This window comes from Pteropus alecto, unplaced genomic scaffold, assembly GCF_000325575.1.
Source record: "Pteropus alecto unplaced genomic scaffold, ASM32557v1 scaffold5, whole genome shotgun sequence".
Taxonomy (NCBI): domain Eukaryota; kingdom Metazoa; phylum Chordata; class Mammalia; order Chiroptera; family Pteropodidae; genus Pteropus; species Pteropus alecto.
This window is the reverse complement of record NW_006441953.1, coordinates 10,239,913-10,257,964: the sequence shown is the minus strand read 5'-3', so window position 1 is coordinate 10,257,964 and position 18,052 is coordinate 10,239,913. Positions and strand designations below refer to the sequence as shown.

At 42.3% G+C, this 18,052-nt stretch overlaps 1 protein-coding gene across 2 annotated transcripts in view; it reads left to right on the top strand.

The window, feature by feature from the left end:
- Positions 1 to 7,670, top strand: part of CUNH4orf19 (chromosome unknown C4orf19 homolog) — a 37,948-nt gene extending 30,278 nt beyond the window's left edge. For both annotated transcript variants that reach the window (XM_015594884.2, XM_006919066.3), the window contains 2 exons: positions 5,032 to 5,085; positions 5,967 to 7,670. In XM_015594884.2, coding sequence (XP_015450370.1) covers positions 5,054 to 5,085; positions 5,967 to 6,897 — 963 coding nt within the window. In that variant the 5' untranslated portion in view covers positions 5,032 to 5,053 and the 3' untranslated portion in view covers positions 6,898 to 7,670. The remainder of the gene's footprint in view (positions 1 to 5,031; positions 5,086 to 5,966) is intronic.
- The last annotated feature ends 10,382 nt before the right edge of the window (positions 7,671 to 18,052 follow it).

The following is an 18,052-nucleotide window of genomic DNA, read 5'->3' as shown; positions in this document are numbered from 1 at the left end:
CAGTTCCCGAGTGCAGAAGGATCTGGGGCAGGGCATGAGGGGGGCTGGTGAGGCATCTAGAAGGTTGACCAGCAGATACTGACAGAACTTGACAATTTCTGTATGCCTTATGTTTAATTCTAATAATTCACACAAATTTCTCCTTTTTAAACACAAAATTCTGAATTTATTTTCAATAAAAATAATGGGCTCCTTCCTCAAAAACCTTCAAATTGGGACATGTGTATTTTCTGGCTTATCTTTACCTTCTAGTTCATGGCCATATACCCTCCTCCAGAAGACAGGTCTCCAAGACCAGCCCTTGGAGTCCAGGGGGAGGAACTGGACCCTTCCATACCACAGGCTCCTCCGTCCATCCCCACCACCAGCCTCTTCGGAAGAAAAATTGTCCAAGTGGGAGAGCAATCCGGACTCTCGCATTTGGAAGTTTGATGAGCAGTAATTCTGTCAAAAGAGGCTCTGTAGAATTGCAGGAGCCTTTGACTTCACTGTGGTCTGGCCAGTCTACAGAATAAACCTCACACCCAGCTAGAAGTGGAGGAGACCCTGCCATATAGTGGAGCCATGGCCACCAGGACTTAAAGGGGGCAATAATAATTGTACAAAATATTTCCCACGTCACTTACTCCCTAACTTTGCCCCCATGACAACACACCTACATTGTTTGTGCCCTAATTAATTAATGTTTCTTGAGGCCTTTCTCATACCAAGTCCCTCTCTTGAAATTAGGTTAAATAACCACTCTATATTGCCATCTAGTGGTGAATAAACAAAACCACATCTATGAGATTGTCAGCGCCCAAATCAAGAGGATCCACTTCCCTTTTGCAAAAACTAGTGGATCACAAGCTGCTTCTTATTGTGTAATTCAGTAGACTCAAAAAACAACAGAACTTACCAAGACAGATTACATTAATAGAAAACATATTACATATATAAAATGAATAATTATATATAATATAAACATATACTCAGGAAATATTAATGAAGATAATAGCAACAGCCTTAATAATAGCTGCACTGTACCACTTTCTAATTTTTCTATCCATTTATCTATGAAATACCAGGAAAGGTCTTCCCTACGTACTGGATTTTGATGAGCTCCTTCACACTTTTTTTTCTTTTAACTTTTGACATCATTTCAGATTTACAGAAAAGTTGCAAGAGAAGCACAAAGAGCCCCCATATATTCTCTACCCTGAGTCCCCAAACGTTAACATTTACCACATTGGCTTTGTTCTTCCCTTTCTCTTTATACACACACACATTTTTTTTTCCTGAATTATTTTGCTTAGTTACAGATCCCATGCTCCTTACTCCTAAATACTTCACCATGTATTTCCTAAGAACAAGGGCATTCTCTTATATAATACCTGTACAATGATGACAATCAGGAAATGGACATTGATTTCATACTCTTAGCTAATCTACAAAGGCAGCCCTTTCCCGCTGGGTGGAGCCTCTCCCTATACCCTTGACTCCAGGTGAATGCTCAGTCAATTTCTCTGCCTGGTTAGCAAACTCCTGGCTCTCCTGGTCTCCCCGCTTCTTCCCACCTCCACCACTCTCCCCCTCATGAAACAGGATTTTCCAGCAAGCAGACTTAACTAGTAACTGATGGGACGGTGTCACATCCGTCTTCGAGCATGGGACTGTTTAACTTCAACACAAAACACAGGACAGAGTTAGCCCCCATCATAGGACTCCAGGACGGGACAGGCGCCAGTGGTGATGGACTCACCACCCTAATGGTATTTGCTTTTCCCTGTGTAAATGAGATGATGGTTGTGAAGGATCTGCCCTTCGCTTCTCTGTTGCCTTTTTATAGTCCAAAGAGAAAGCAAATTTTGACCCTGCTCAGCAATAAAGGACACCTGACAACTGATTTCTCACTTTTAACCTAGCTGTCACCAAAGTGAGGGGGGGCAGAGAAAGCAGATGGACTGCCCATTTTGAACTCAGTCTTACTTCAAAAGAACATATATTTTTCCTCTTTCCATGTATTATGCTGGACAAAGAGTGTTTCCTTTTTACACCTGGCAATAGGAGAACACCTCACCAAAAGCAAGATGTAGGTGTGGAAATAACATCTGAAAAGACAAATAGATTGAACTTGATATTAGGAACTCGATATCTTCGTACCAGGAAGGATAATGGCAGATACGGGCAGGCAGGGGTTGGGTGTAGATACATGAGTCCCCACCCTTTTCATCGGTGGTCACACAACCTTGGACACTAGAGCAGGTCTCACTGGGGGAAGGCATGTCGCTGGGGAAGGAAAACATGGAGCCAGGTGGGAGAGGGCAGAACCTGTCATCAGGAAGAGGCCGTCTCCACCAAACTTGGGGGAGGCACAGAGCGTGGCCCTCAGGTGTGGAGCCAGTTCTGTAGAAAACCCATGTGGTGTGCCCTAATTTAAAGGGAAGCAGTGGAGGAAGAAGCCAAACTGTAAACTTGATCCTGAAAGGGGAGAGCCATCAAGACGTCCTTTACAATTACATGGTTTTGAAGAAAAGTATAGATCCTGTGGTTTTCCTGAGGGAGAGGGAGGGGAGCCTAAAAGCCACAGATGCAGTGTACATTCTATAAGAAATGGAGAAGTGGTGGCTCTCGAATTGGGCTATTAAATCTCAGCATCATTGCATCTCAGTGCATGTTGCTTTTGTGGCCACAGCCACAGCAGCAAAGGGTGGGGACAGACTCTTCAACTCCAGCCAGGCAAGGGCTCCCCAACATTGACCTTAGTCTCTGTGACACTAGGAACATAAGGCGTCACTCAAGAAATGCCTCTTTCGTCCTTCCTTCCTTTCAGAAGAAGAAAATCTTCCCTATGTACAACTCTTGAACTCACCATTTTAAAGTTGACCGACCTGATATTTTTCAATGATTAATATTTATTTCACAATTGCATAATAACATAATGATTATGTTATTATGACCCACAGACTTCTCTTTCTCAAACACTTTAGAGCCCTTTTTTCTTTTCCTTTGACTTTTTTTGGGCACCTATCCTCCTAGCTGGTTGGTGTTTTTTTTGTGTTTTTTTTTTTTCTTTTTTAAATAGTGTCCAAGATAAACAAAAGGTACTGCCAGCATGGAAGGGGCAGAATTTTAGAGCAGGGTGTGGAGGGGGAAAGGGACCAGGGGGAGGGGAGGAGATGCACATGGTACTTTTTATGTCCTGTTTATCCAGATGATATATGAATTATTAGCAGAGAATGGACATAAATGGGGAGCAGAGGCTAGAAACAAAATCCTGGGCTTTGGAAATTGGGTAATTTAATTGAGAGTGCTGTGTGAATTTGGGCCTCAGCTATTTAACCTGTGAATGAGGATAATGATATACCTTAGTACATGGTGTTGGTGTTGTTGGGGACGTTGAAGAACACAAAGGTTGAACGTGCAGATTACTGGCTAAGCCCTAATGATTTCCCTGTCTGTGGAACTTCTGTTGCACTTGGGGTTTATGTCTTTCAATTGGTGCCACAGTTAATAGAAATACACCATTTGGCCCTTATGCCAGAAACAAGTATTAGTTTGTATTATTAACGCTCTTGTTTATATGTATATGTCTTGGCAACCATACATCTTTCTTAGGTGCAAGACTTTCATCTTTTTTTTAAGCATGCTGTATCCAAATGGGGCTGAGTAATAAGTATACACTTATTATGAATGTTAACTTGTATAGTCCCCAACAACGCCATGTCCTAGGTATATCATTATCCCTATTTACAAGTGAAATCGCTGAGGCCGAAAGTCACACAACCAGTAAGAGGCAGAGCTGGGCAAATCCTCCCATCTCAAATCTTCAAATCTATAATCACATCTGCAAAGATTTTTTTCTTCTTCTTTTTGGCCGTATGAAGAAGTAGCGTTCACAAGTTTCAGAGATTAGGATATGGATATCTTGGGGTGGGGGGACATTTTTCATCCCTCCCCACAGGAGGTGACTTGTGGATTTGTTTTATTAATGTAAACCTAGTCCCCTGTACCCAACCAACCAGTTTCCATAGGTAAAAGCTTATGAACTAGCATCCTGGGACATTCATCCATGACCGAAAGAAGGCAGGATAGAGCACAAGGGAGGCAGTGACACAGCCAGCAATGAGCGATTTCTCTCTCTTCCAAGTGCACACGTCTTATAGAGACAGAGGGCCTGGGGCTTGAGTTTATGTTATTGGCTTGTCTTTTTAAAGGTTATAGATATTAGAAACGGGGAACAACTTAAACATTCTTCCACATTCATTTTTAGGATTTTCAGAGGAAAGACCAGAACAGTGTGGTCAGTTTTACATGAAGAGAAGATTTATTCAGAGGGCAAGTATCAGGGGGAAAAAATGCAACCTTGGGAAAGGATAGGAAACAGTAGGCAGGTAGGAAATGAAAAAGCACAGACTGGGGTCCACTGGCCACCAGGAAGCCGGAGAGGGCACGTTCAAGACGATGGGGGTTCAGGAAATTTAGCCAGGATGGGTCCAATGATAGGAAAGACAAAGCAGGAACAGTTTAGTCCAAGTGAAGCTTGTGATGATAACTCCGGCTGTCACCTCCTCAGGTCAATAACGTGGAACACATAAATCAGCTACCTTACCTGATGTCCTTTAAGAGAGTAGATAATTCTCTAGCAAGGAAGCCTCCTGCTCTGCACAGTGGCTGCACCCCGGTTAGGTCCCCGTGTCCCCTGGAGAAGGCAATGGAGTGGAATATATACTGATCCTTTTTAGTCCCACCGTTCTCTCCCTAGCCTTCTTCAGCCTGTATTTTCTCATTTGCAAAATGAAGATGGCATATATAATTCCCAGGGTAGAAGAAAGGGTCTGGCACAGAAACAAGTATCAATGAATGTTTGAGAACTCTGAATCACTGATTTTTGATACACAAAGGCACTCCAGTTCCTCCCCAACCCACATTACCTTTTTTTGCCAAGAATTGTGACTACTAACTTTGAATATCTAGGAAAGATAAAGCAAACTTAATTTCTATTAACATGTCATTCACTATGTTTTCTCCTTTTTACACTTTCTTTTCCAGATGGTAACAAAAAATAATCCAGATGGGGTGCAAGTGCTGTAAAATGATACAAAGGTAAAGTTGAAAAAAATACCTCACTCGAATGGAGGATTCGTAATTACTCGGAGGCACTTTTAAAGGCCCTGCATGGGTTCAGCGCCTTTATCCAGCTTGGGGCATGACCAGCATTGCCAGGAAATTAAGAGTTTGAAACTCCTTTGATATATAAGAGGACATGTGGCCTAGATTTTAAACTGCATCTGAAATGGCATCACTGAAAATAAATTGCCATGGTCACACATGTGCTTTTAATTTTGTGCAGATTTGATTTTATAAAACTTTGGGTAATAAGAATAGAATTGTACATAAAAGGGAAAAAAATAACTGATGATTTTGCTTCCTTAACAAATAAAATTATCTTTATTTTTCTAGTTCTATTCCATACACATATATGTATATTTTTATCCATATATATACTCACACACATACACATATATATACATTACTCCACTTATATCATAATGTGATCTTAGGCTTTATTCAAACAACACTTACTGTATTTTTCATGCTAGTCCAGACATTTATTATTTTGATAACTGTATAATTTTCTATTGAAGGGATGTACCATCAGTACTTATTTCTCTCTTATTGGACTTTCATTTTTTGTTTGTTTGTTTCTAAATTCCATGAACCACTTTGTACTTTACCTTCTTCCCAAACTCTTGGATTTTTTCTTAAGATCTAATTCCAGTTGGTAGAACATTTTTACCCCAACTGTATCTGTTTGATTAAGACACACGTATAAGCTTTAAAAGAGTAATCACCGAAAGTAAGAAGAGAAGAAACAGAGCCTGTAGCAGAAAGTATTAATAATGAAAATTAGTGATGAATAGAGTTATTAATAAACAAAGTTAATGAATAATTAACCTGACTGATCTTCATTATTCTCACCCCAGCTATCTCTTCGATCCAGTTCAAGTGTCCTCCCCTGGCTATGTCAACGAAGTAAACAGCTACAAGTTAGATGAAGATGGCACTGTTAAGTTAAAAGGCAAACAGAGCAGCGAAGTCCTGGTGCATAAAAATGACCTTCAGAGTGAGAGCTTGCAGAGGACTGTGAGCAGAAGCAGAACAGCGGGTCCGGGTCCGCAGGAACCCTGCTTGTCTCACCAAGGACCGCTCCCTCAAGGGGACTCGGGACACTGTGTGGAGAAGACTAGCAGCACCGTCAATGGCGTTGGCCCCACTGCCGCTCTGCAGCCCACGGGGGATCCTGGGCCCTACCCGGGTGGCCGAGGTTCCTGGGCCAGTACCTCGAACAGCATGCACCCGACCCAACCCGTCCTCGATGGAGGGGGCGCCAGGGGACAGGACTGTGAGCTGCAGGCCTCGGGAGAGACCCGAGTCGTCCGAAATGGAGACCCCAGAGTCCCTTCCGAGGTAGAATACCCTGCCGTGGAAGTACCAGAGCACGTCCTGCAGATACCAGCCCCGGACTACTTGCAACACTGGGGCGCAGCTGCAGACCACGTGGACCGTGAAGAAAAGGATTGCCTTGTCAAGAGCCATGCCGAGGGGGCGCCGCTGGAGGGAGTGCGCCCCGGGGTGGGGGAGCAGGGCTGGAATGCGCCCTTCTCCACGCAGCGAAGCTGGGATTCGTTAAACGAGGCCGTGGCGACAGAAGTCCTTAGTGTCTACTTTAAAGAAGAGGATCCTGCCCAGACCGTGACTGCGACCGATTCGAGAAACGGGTGGGAGGACGCCCGCGGCTCCGCTGGAGGCGGGAGCGCGGACACCGCGGACGAGGACGAGGACGCGGCGGTGGCGGAAGCCCTCGCGGCTTTAGAAGCGGCGACTGCGGGAGAAGATGTGGACGAGGCGGATTAGGGGAGCGGCTCTGCTCAGGCGAAGGGGCTAATGTCACGCGGGCCGCTTCTGGATGCGTTTGCCCGCAGACGCTGAGCCCATCCTCGGCAGCGCGCACCGGGGCGGCCTTACCAGTTGTTTACAGCCAGCGTCTGTGCTGATGGTTGTGAGAGCCAGTGTCGTGCCGCTTGCTAAATACTGAGAGCATCCCCGTGGAGATGGGCTATCACTCAGGACAGGAGAACAAAACTCAGACTAGGCCGCGGTGCCGGTGTCTAGGATTAACCAACCCACAGATGTTCTTGAGAATGCTCTGACATCCCAGCACTTAATCCCGGAGCACCGACTCGCAGGACATTCTCTTTGTCAATTCTTTATCTTGCCTTTGAGAGCCAAACGTTGGACCCAACCTGGAAGAGGTAACTACCCCCACTTAAAGTGCCTATTGTGTCCACACCAGAGCATTGCTTGCCTTCAGGGACAATCACCCAGGGAACTAATAACTAACCACTTGTTTGACAGCAAGTTCAGCAGCTTTCAGGGTGGAGCAGAAGCTGCTAGTAAACAAATGGTTAGTCATTAGCTGTGATATTAAGACACCTTGACCTTAACTTTTTTACATTATTACTTTTTAAATCTCCTTTGGGATTGGGGAAGCCAGCCAAAATAATTCCTAAAACTGCTTGTTTCATGTTCGGGTTTGAAGTTCATGACATTTGGAACAGCAAAGAGATATATGGAGTGTTTTATGCCATTTAATTTCTGATTCTGATTAAAATATTACAACACATGCAGCTGCCTGTCTTTTCTCAATGGTGGTTCTGATTTTCCCAGTGTCAGCGGCCCTTGATGTTTCTTTCGATTTGAAGAGCTAGATGACTATATATCACAGTTGAGGAAGAGACTAGGTCTGTTTGCCAAGAATGGATTTGGCTCTCTGTCCCTAGGGTCCAAACTCTTGACACCGTGACTCCATGTTTCTTAAGGATGAGCAAGCCTTCTCTAGGTTTCGGCCTCCCATTTTATAAAAACAGGGACAGCCATTCCACATGGCTGGATGGAGAATTTATAGGATGATCAAGACTATCTAGAAAAATGAAAATATGGAAGATGTATAGTGTTTCATAACAGGCCCTGAAATCTGACCTTGTTTTGATTTCTAGCTTTACCATGTGACCTTGGGCAAGTAATGTATCCCTTCTATTTGCCCATCTGTTAAGAGAATAATAATAGTACATACTTGTAAAGATTAAACAAGATTACGCAAGTACTGAGCACAACTCAACTCTAATACCGTGAAGTATCTGTAATCACTGCATTTCGGTAATCATTTAACATAAAACATGACTTCTGAGGCTTCTAGCGTCTTTAAGGATGACACCCTAACAAATGCTTAACAGGCATATGTTACCCTGGGTTTGTTTGGTGACAAGCCATCTCTACCTACAAGGTTACTCAGAGCCCTTAAAAGATAAACTGTTATCTCAGAAGCTAAGCAGTGTTGGGCCTGGTTAGTACTTGGATGGGAGACCACCTAGGAAGACCAGGTACTGTAGGTGTTGTTAATTGCATTGTAGGTGTGTTTGCTATTGTATTTAGTACACCAAATGTTTAATATTTCAGAGTGTTTCCTTCCAACAATTTTCCAAGTGTATCTGCTGGGATTAGGTTCCACTGCATATGATAAATGACTCATAAAAATAGAGATTTATTTACTTCTTACATAAAAGAAGTCTGGCAGTAGCATTTCGGGCTGGTGTTGTTCTGTGGTATCTGTGACACATGCTCCTTCTGTCATCTTGGCTTCTTTCTCAAGGTCACTCAAGAAGTTCAAAATGGCTGCTGGGGCTCCAGTCATTAGGTTTGCTTTCCATGTAGGAAAAAGAATAAAGGGTCAGAAGATCTCACTCTCTCTCTATTAAGGACCTCCCGGAAGTATAATTCAGCCCTTCCACTCACACCTCATTGGTCAACATCTGGTCACTTGGCCACATCTAGCTGATAAGAAAGGCTAAGAAAACTTATCTCTCTAGTTGTGTACATGGCTCTCCCAAATGAGTTTAGGATTCTGTTACTCAGAAGGGAGAGGTGGACATTGAGTTTTGAAGTGGTCAGCTTACAGTCCTTACCACGTCAGGTCCTCAAAACACAAAAGCCTGAGATAGAGCCAGTGTACAAGAGCTTGAAAGACTGTATTCACATTTAGTTTAACACAGAAGGAATTTAAGCCTTTGGTCCAAGGGAAGGAGGACTGGACCTCTACAGCCATCTCAACTTCCCGCTGGTATCTTTAAAACAGAAGGATGAAAGAAGAAAATTCAGACGAGAGGTGTATGTGAGGTATTAGTGCGGACAAAAAACTTTCAGAAATACACTCTGCATTTACCCATCTATATATCATTTTATATTTCAGGACTGCTGCAAATATTTCACTATGATTAACAGCTCACCTAAGCGGTAATGATTCTTTTGGGGCAAATAATTGCTTCAAAAGGGTTAACAGATGACCAAGAATTTCAAGTTGTCGTTTTTTTTTCAATCAATCCTGGCCCCTTTTGTCTTTACCCAATATCCAGACTCCACCAAAGGGTGTCACAGGAACGTCAATATCTTTAGGTTGGAAAGAAACTCCAGAAGTTAGCTTTATCCACCAGGTTGTCTAGCAGCTGTCTGAGCATCTTGCTCTGTGTAGCATCTTCTTTCTGGAGCCTGGTATCACCTCTTATCAGAAAAGTGATGCTGACAGTTGTGAGACTTTTCAAACATTCTGGACAATTTGAAAGCACAGATGCACTCTACATGTAATGTACTGGCTGTGATTAGGAGCGGACATCACAGTCCATGTCCTTAGCAAATTGCATCATGCGGATATTGATCATGTGAAATCTTGATTTTGACTCAAGATTATATCTATATTACATATTGGGTTTTTGAGCTAAGAAGTTACATTTCACTTTTTACTGGGGGAAGCTGAACTATCATAAATATGAAGGTAAATGTTTTTCCCTGGCTTCCAAGGCAGATAGTGGCAAATTGTTACAACTGTCAAACCAGATCCCCAAAAGAATGACGAGGATTTGAGGTTTCCTAGTGCACACCCATTTGTCCATGCTCAGTAGTTCTTGGCCATTTACCTTTTCCCTCTTTCTGCTTCACTCTGCCTCTGACCCAAAGGGTAAGTTTCTCTCTTCTCTTCTAAAGCTCTATCAGTGTCTCCAAGCAGGACGCCTTAGGAAGGATGAAGGAGGCACCAAACGTAAGTAATTGAGCAAAAATCTGACTTCCTTGGTTCTGTCATCTGTGCGCAGACACAGGAATGTGGCCTCCGGTCTTAGGCTTGGACTCTATTTTTCCCTCTCCAGATTAAACCTCATTCATTTTAAAAGCCTCTACTTGGGAAATAATGATAATGAAACAGAAATAAGCTGACATCTGCTTTTTCATGCTAAGTGCTTTCCCTGTTGATTTATGGAAAAAATAAGTTGCTCACTTACTAACTCTGTAAGTTTCTTTAGTGTCTAAGGTTATAGCAGAAATATCTAAACAGCCTGACTTTTGAAGTACCCTCAGCTACTTTAAGAAACAACAGTTTAGGCAAAACCATTAAATATGCTGATTACAGCTGATTGAAGTCAGTTGCTTGGAGCTATCAGCAATTTTTTTTTCCAACTAAAGCAATTAATAAACAAATGCCTTTTACCTAGATCTAGGGTAGTGTGTGGCCAAAGTGGGAACTCAATACGTTATTCCTTGAGCAAAGAGCAAGGTTCTTCACAGGACAGTTGAGGAAACGTCGTGCAACTAAGATTCTGAATGCTAATTATGAGATTGTGCTATATTATAAAGGCATAAATGCAAGCTGCAGGAGCACAAGTCTATATGAACTTGAGACACAAGAAGTTACATTTATTATTCATGGTCTCCACTCTCAGACTGCCCTGTTCCGTTTAAACAGCGAGGTTTTCTAGGGGTCTGTGGACAGAGCAGAATTTAAGCAGCCAGCGAAGGTTTGGTCTCTCATCAGACCACATTACCTCGAGGGCCTTAATCCCAAACTGAATCAAGAAACTTAAGAAAACCAATGTTTGAGGCCAAGCAGTGGAAATCTTGGCTGACCACATTTTTCAGCCATCTTAAACTCAATCTTTAAAATCCTCAGAACGAAAGAAAAGATGCATATCTATGCAGTGAGACACAGATGTTGCTTTTCTCTCAGCTCCTAATGGTAGGAAAAATACATGAGGATGGCTTGTATAGACACCTGCAGCCCAGCGCCATGACCTCCGTGCCTGGCACTTCACACATGAGCCTCTTTCATCCCCATAAACCCAGGGTGGAATTACCCTGTGTCTCTTGCTGACAGTATGACCTTGGGTTTCAGTTTCTTACTTTTTCCAAGCCTCAGTTTCTTCATCTGTAAAATGAGGGTCATTCCTACCTCCCAAAGTTGAGATCAGATGTTCTTAAATTTCAAGGTGATTTTTACTTTTTTTTTTTTAAAGTCCTCTGGGCCTCACTTCTCAGAGATTAGAAGTCAGTAGGTCTTGGGCAGGCTGCCGGCAGCTGCAGAGGTGATGTAAGTGACCCTCCAGGCACATGTGGAGAGACACTAAGACTGTAGCAGGAATTGCCCCATCTTTTTGACCTTCCACCAGTTATCAATGAAAAGTTTTGCCCTCTTACCCCTAATAGAAGTATGTTTACAAATACATTTACTGTCTTCTTGTATTCATATGTCATATAACTAGAGCAATATAATAGAGCAATATAAAGATGAGATAACCATTAAATATTAGAGTTTTTAATATTTTCTCTCCACATGCCCGAGTTATGTGAAACCTACTTTGAAAACTACTGATTTAGAAGCTCAAATGAACTATTTTTAAAAAGCACTTTGTAAATAGACAAATACTGGTCTAACATTTTTGACAGCATATGCAAAACATGTGCATGTGAGTTATACACTTAGAATATGAGCAAACGTGGAAATGCACACTAATAGCACTCATCTACTGTTCACCCTCACCTCACCCTTTGAACTTGACTTTTAGGAGAATTTTATATTTTCTGCTTTTAAGCATTTTTGGAATAGTTAATATAAAATTAGAGCAAAATATAACAAGAGACAAGTAGGGAGACAAAGAATTATACTTACCTCCCTCATCAAAACTATACATTCCAAACTAATATTAGTGAGACAGATGATGGACAGGCTGATTAGAATATTTATTTAGTCTAGACCTTGCTATTTTAAAAAGCAAAACCATAAAAATTTCTTTTGACATCAGTTACCGACCTTTAAAGAAATCCCAAAAGTATTATTTTCAGGGTAAAAGAAAATTTTTTTTCATCCTTTTCTTTCTCCAAAATAGTTTTAAATCTATGGAGAATAGTGCATGTAAACCTTGGTACTTAAATAAACCAAGGAAGATTTCACAGGTCAAGAGGGTCAATGGCCTCTTCTCATTAATGAACATGCGCTCCCTGTCTTAAATATTGATGCTTAGAAAAGAATCAGAAGTTTTAAATTAATCATTTATGAAGCCAAAGATCATGGGCTCTAAGATTTTCATGATATAAGCCATTAGACAGGAGGAAAATCTAGAACTGTTAACAGTTTATAGGGGAAAAAATTCATAACAAGAAAAACATTTGCAAAGATACCACTTCAAGATAACTTGCCAAATAGTACAATTATTGATATATAATTCTTATTCAGTAACAATTTCTGGGACCTACCAAGTTACAGTTTTTGGTGTTTAATAGTGCAAATGTGGCTTAACTTTTTTTTAAAAAAACTAACACTCGTTAAGCATTTAGTATAATGCATCATCTCACTTAAGTCTCCTGTGATCCTATAAGTTATGATATGATCACCCGAATTCACAAATGGAGAAGTGGAGGCTCAAAAAGCTCTGTATATCATTCACGCTCCCACAACCAGTCAGTGGCAGAATCTCAACTGAATCCAGATTGAACAACAGGCTGTTCCTTTTAAGGAAAACATAATACAGCTTCTCCGTGGCGACAGACACATTGCCATCAGACAAAAAGGGCTGAACCAAAATACGACATATCTAAGTAGAGAAAGGCTTCGGTTTCTGTTATTTCAGGGAACTCAACAATCACAACAAAAGGAATTCTGAGATCTGAAAGGTGAGAGAACTTTAGAAAAGAGTGATGAAGATAAGTACAATTTAGTTTGGGAAAAGTGAAGTTACACATATTGGCAACTGGGAAAGACTGGTTCCGAGGAAGATTTTAAGAAAGAATTGAAGAATTATAGTCAAGGCCTGTAAATCTCTGACATTGTCTACTATTAATGGTACTTGTGTTTTCGCAAGGATCATAGGACCACGAATTTATTATCCTACAAAAATTGGAGCCGTGGGCCATCCATGCTTTTCCTCAGTTTTGTCACCTATAAAGCAGAAGTGATAGCCACACCCCACAATGGGCTATAGTGAAACTTATATCGATACAGAGTATAAAGTGGTTAGCACATATCCAGTATGAGGTAAATAATAAATGTGAGGTGTGATTTTATTACTCAATAAAAATCATTTCATATTGGACCGCCATTTATGAGTAGCATGCAATACTTTTTTTAATAACCAAATTTTGATTGCTATGACCACCAAAAGCTCTCTGAACCACTTCTAACATTAAACAATTTCTAAACTAGGTAAGTCCTTTTCTACCTACATTATCAACAATCATCTCAAAACAAAAATACATCTTGGGAGCATTCAAATTTAGTATATTTTAAAATTCTCATTGTTATTTATTTTCATTATTTTTATCATGTAACCTTCATAGGACACATAGTCATTTATGTTTAGTTACAATTTTAAGTCATATTGCATTTAAAGTGAATATGTGATCTATTTTTTTCCTCCAAATAAGCTTTTAGAAAAGAAGATGCATTTGTAATGCAAGACCAAAACTTTAGGTTTGGCAGGTTGGATTGGTTGTTTTAGAGGGGTGGTTTGGTTTGGTGTTTTGAGTTGATCAGCATTAAGATATTTATTCATAATAAACCCATAAATTTTGCAACTTGGGTATAATGTTTCAATTCTAAGATCATTTTATTCTGAGCTAGATTAACTTGCAGATAAAAAATAATCAACCTCTTTTTAAACCCACTGAGATGACTATACTAAGTTCATATCTTATCATAAGAGTGATAAATAAGACAGAATAACAGCCTGAATAAACAAAGAATTTGCTCCTTGTAGATCTGGGTCCATTCAACATCAGGACAGTGAGATCATTGTCTCACTTAAGGTATGTGACCTGGGTGGTGCCAGGAGAATCTCGGGCTCAGGAGATAATTACAGTTCTCTCTTGTACCTGTTTCCCCCACCCCTACCCCAGGTCCATCTTCTAATGTTAAGCAATGTGAATGTAGCAGAAACATCAAACACTGACTCTCAAATGGCCAAACTCCCATCATTCTATCATTTCTTTTACAAAAGACAGTCAGAACTTGGCAGCTCTGAGACAGCACACTGAATGAGCCCTGACAGTCCCCAGTTCTGTGCTAAGTGCATTACATGCCCAAATTCATACGATCCTCACACCCACCCTAAGAGGCACATAATATCTTGACTCTATAGTTAGAAGATGGAGCTTCAAAGAATTTAAGGTCACGGATGGCCAATGGCACCTGAATGTCAAAGCTATGCTCTCATGGGATAATCATGAGGCTTATGGCAAATTAAGGAAAGATGATGGAAGGGAGGTTATCTGAGGCAATGAAGGGGAGAAGGTATGCAAGAGTGTCTCAGAACAGAAGCCCCGCCATGGCTAGGCCCCCTGGCTACAGATCCAAGGCGGCTGCGGTGATCCCAGCTGTAGGGCTGAAGCCAGGGCATCACTACCCATGCGGCTCTGTAACTCCTTGTGTATCTTCTTTTCTGCGAATCACTGCATTAGTCATGGGGTTTTGTTGTTGTTGCTGCAAGTGACAGAAACTCAACCCAAACTAAGTAGGACAAAAGAGGAATGTCCTTGGAATGTTATGAAACCAAGAAGGGCAGCTGAGCCTCAGGAAGCCTGGGGCATGAAAGCAACCAGAACTGCCTCTCTTCCCTCGGCGTGTTCCCTTCCTTTCTTCAAACGGCTTCCTCTACGTGGCAGGAAACATGGCCCCACCAGTCCTGAGCCTGTTGCTTTAGCCACCAGAGAGAGAAACCACTTTCTCCAGCCCCAGCTGGCAAACGTCCCAGGTCGGGGCTCCACTGGGCAAGGTCACAGGTGGGTAATGTGCCACCTCAGTCGTGTCTAGCTGCAGTCAGGGGAGCAAGGCATGTGGCTGGGTTCTAAGAGGGTGGAAGAGTTCTCCAAAGGAAGTAGGCATCATATCCAGAAGGGAGAGGTGCTGAGCTGATGGACTCTCAGCTGTCCCCGGCACGCACTGCCTCTTCATTCTCAAGTCCTTTTTCTACCCCTATGCCTCTGCCTCCTCAACACTCTGACCCTCCTCCCCTCCGCGGCTCTTCCATGAAGCTTTGGACTCTAACCATGGTTCGGCTTCCAAGCAAGAAATTACTGGCTCGACTCAACCCCTGGACAAAGCTATATGTGCGGGGCTACTTCACAGGCCATCTTGATCAGCTGTGGAGGGGCACGCAGACCCTGTACCAAGTTACTAAGTAAGGCTGTTGACAATGGCGGTGCCCTGGGTCGGGTAGCCATGCAGAATATGGCAGGCAGATAACTTTTCTCACCCTTAAAATCTCGGTGAGATAGGTCGTCTTTGAGATAAGGACATTGTAGTTCAGAAAGATAAAGGAATTTTCCCAATATCACACAGAAGTGAGTGGCAGCCAGTATTCAAACTCAAAAGCAAAGGCTGGGCTACTGCTTAAGGACCATACTGCTTCTCATAGTCACGTCACTTCTATGACAGGATTCAGGGCATGGGGTTTCCTCAAAATGGAGCTCAATCGTTTCTACTGGCATCCCTGGTAACACCTGTAGGGTCGCAAGCTCCCAGTTAAGAAACTTGGGTTTCTGATGAGAAAAAATTAAAAACTGCCAGGGTCAGAAAATGGGTTAGGAAGAACCCAAACTTGAATTTTTACTCCCATAAAATAGCTTATAATATTCTTTTGTTTTTAAAGGTGGACTTTTGTTTATTTATTCACTCAGCAAATAATCATGATCACTTTCTGAGCGCCAGGTTCTGAAATTAGATACAGCACCACACCAAACGGCCAAGCCGTGTTCCGTGCAGTTCTCTCATTCGGCCAGCAGAGGGAGTAAGTGCCAGCTCTGGGAGGCGGACTACCGCACGTCTGGAAACCAGCTGAATCGCGTGGACAGCGACACCAGCTGGAACGACACAGAGTGCAAGAGACGAATCGTTAAGTGTCCTTACAGGTATTTGAAGCTACAATGAAGGACCCCCAGGGAAATCTTGACACAGAGTGCAAGAGACGAATTGTTAAGTGTCCTTCCAGGTATTTGGAGCTACAATGAAGGACCCCCAGGGAAATCTGCGAACAGTTCTGAAGACCGGCCCTGGAAAGGTGAAGAATTAACAAAGGAAGCCCTGGGTAGAATCAACCTGCCCCACAGACAAAAGGTCAGAGTCCCCAAGAATTGGCCAAGACCTTAGGTGTAAAACACAGTCCCCTTTGACTACAACCAAGCCCTCTGGAAACAGCACTGAAGCCTGAGACCTCGCTTACTAGCTCCCATATTCCACTGTCCTCCGTGAGAGGGGAAGAAAGAGCTCAGATGTCAAGATAGATTTGGGAAGGAAATGCAGAAGCTGAACTAACCCTTCAGGCCAGTGTTGCAAGTCTGGTGTTTTGTCTCCATGTAGAACGGAATGGCTGCAGGTGCTACACGACCACAGCAGGTCAATGGCTCACTGCTTCCCTAACAAGCTGAGAAAGACACCAAAGCAAAATAGGGACTCAGCCCCACCCATTCTGCATTACGCTTGTACTAGAGATGTCAAAAGGTTGATTCATTAAGAATAAAAACTGTCACCCTCGGTGACTCATTTTGACTATAAACTTGGGAGTTGGGATGATTTCCCTCGTGCAAACATTCTGTCTTCATTTTCATGAACGAAAAATTATAAAATCGGCTCTTCCACTTCCTTAGCATTAGCTGTTATTAATCATCTTGTTTTCAAGGCAAAAAGAAAATTCACAAGCAAAGTCCAACGAGGCACCACAAAGGGTGAAGTTTGCTGTATGTAAATTGAAAAAATTTTAACCAGGATATGAAGGAAAGATGGAATGCAGATGATGACAAATGACTGTGTTAAAACTGAATCACATAACCACGCTGAAGGGGTGGGGAACAAAACAGCTGACCTAAATAACGGGCAAGCAGGGCTTTGACTGGTTTTACTCTAAGGCTAAAAACTAAAAGAACTGAACAAAACACTAGTTGGTAAATTTGTTTCTCCCAAGGGTATATATTTCAACTACTTTATATGTATGCTACGGTTGAGCAAATACATAAAAAATTATAGATAATAAGAGCCATGTTTCTTGACCATAGGAGAAAAAGGTTACAAATAAGGAAAGTGGGAAGATTAGCATGAGCCCCGTGGAGCTAGATGGGGGTCAGAGCTATCGGTCTGGACTCATGCTTCTGTTTTAAAGATGCACACAGAATAAATGAAAATGCGTGTACACACACTGCTTAGTAGTGTATGTGTGTATGAGTATGAGTGAGTGAGTGTGTGTATGTATGTGTATGTGTGTGTGTGTGTTTACACATATGGGGAGCCTGGAAGCAGCGAGGCCCCGGCACCAATGAGCATACCTAGTGCCCTGATCTTTATTTCTAAACACCATCTTCCAATAAAAGGAACCAGGGCTCCTTGATTCGCAGTTGATTCCAGGGCTGAGGCAAGGAAAACACAAGATGAGATGAGCCTGGAATATCTGGTGGTCTCGGAAAATAAGAAAGCAAAAGAGGGAATGGAAAAGAGGAAGGGAAGGAGGAAGGGGGGACTGGAGAAAGGAAGGAATAAAAGAAGGGTGGGAGAAATAAAGAAAATGGAGCCATATTGAAAGGACACAGGCACCAACCAGAGCTGGTACCACAGTAAAAACAGCTTCAGGAAAGATCTACCGACGGATGGTGTAGTGCGCTGTACCCCCTAAAAAGATATGTGGAAGTCCTGACTCTGGGTTCCTGTGCC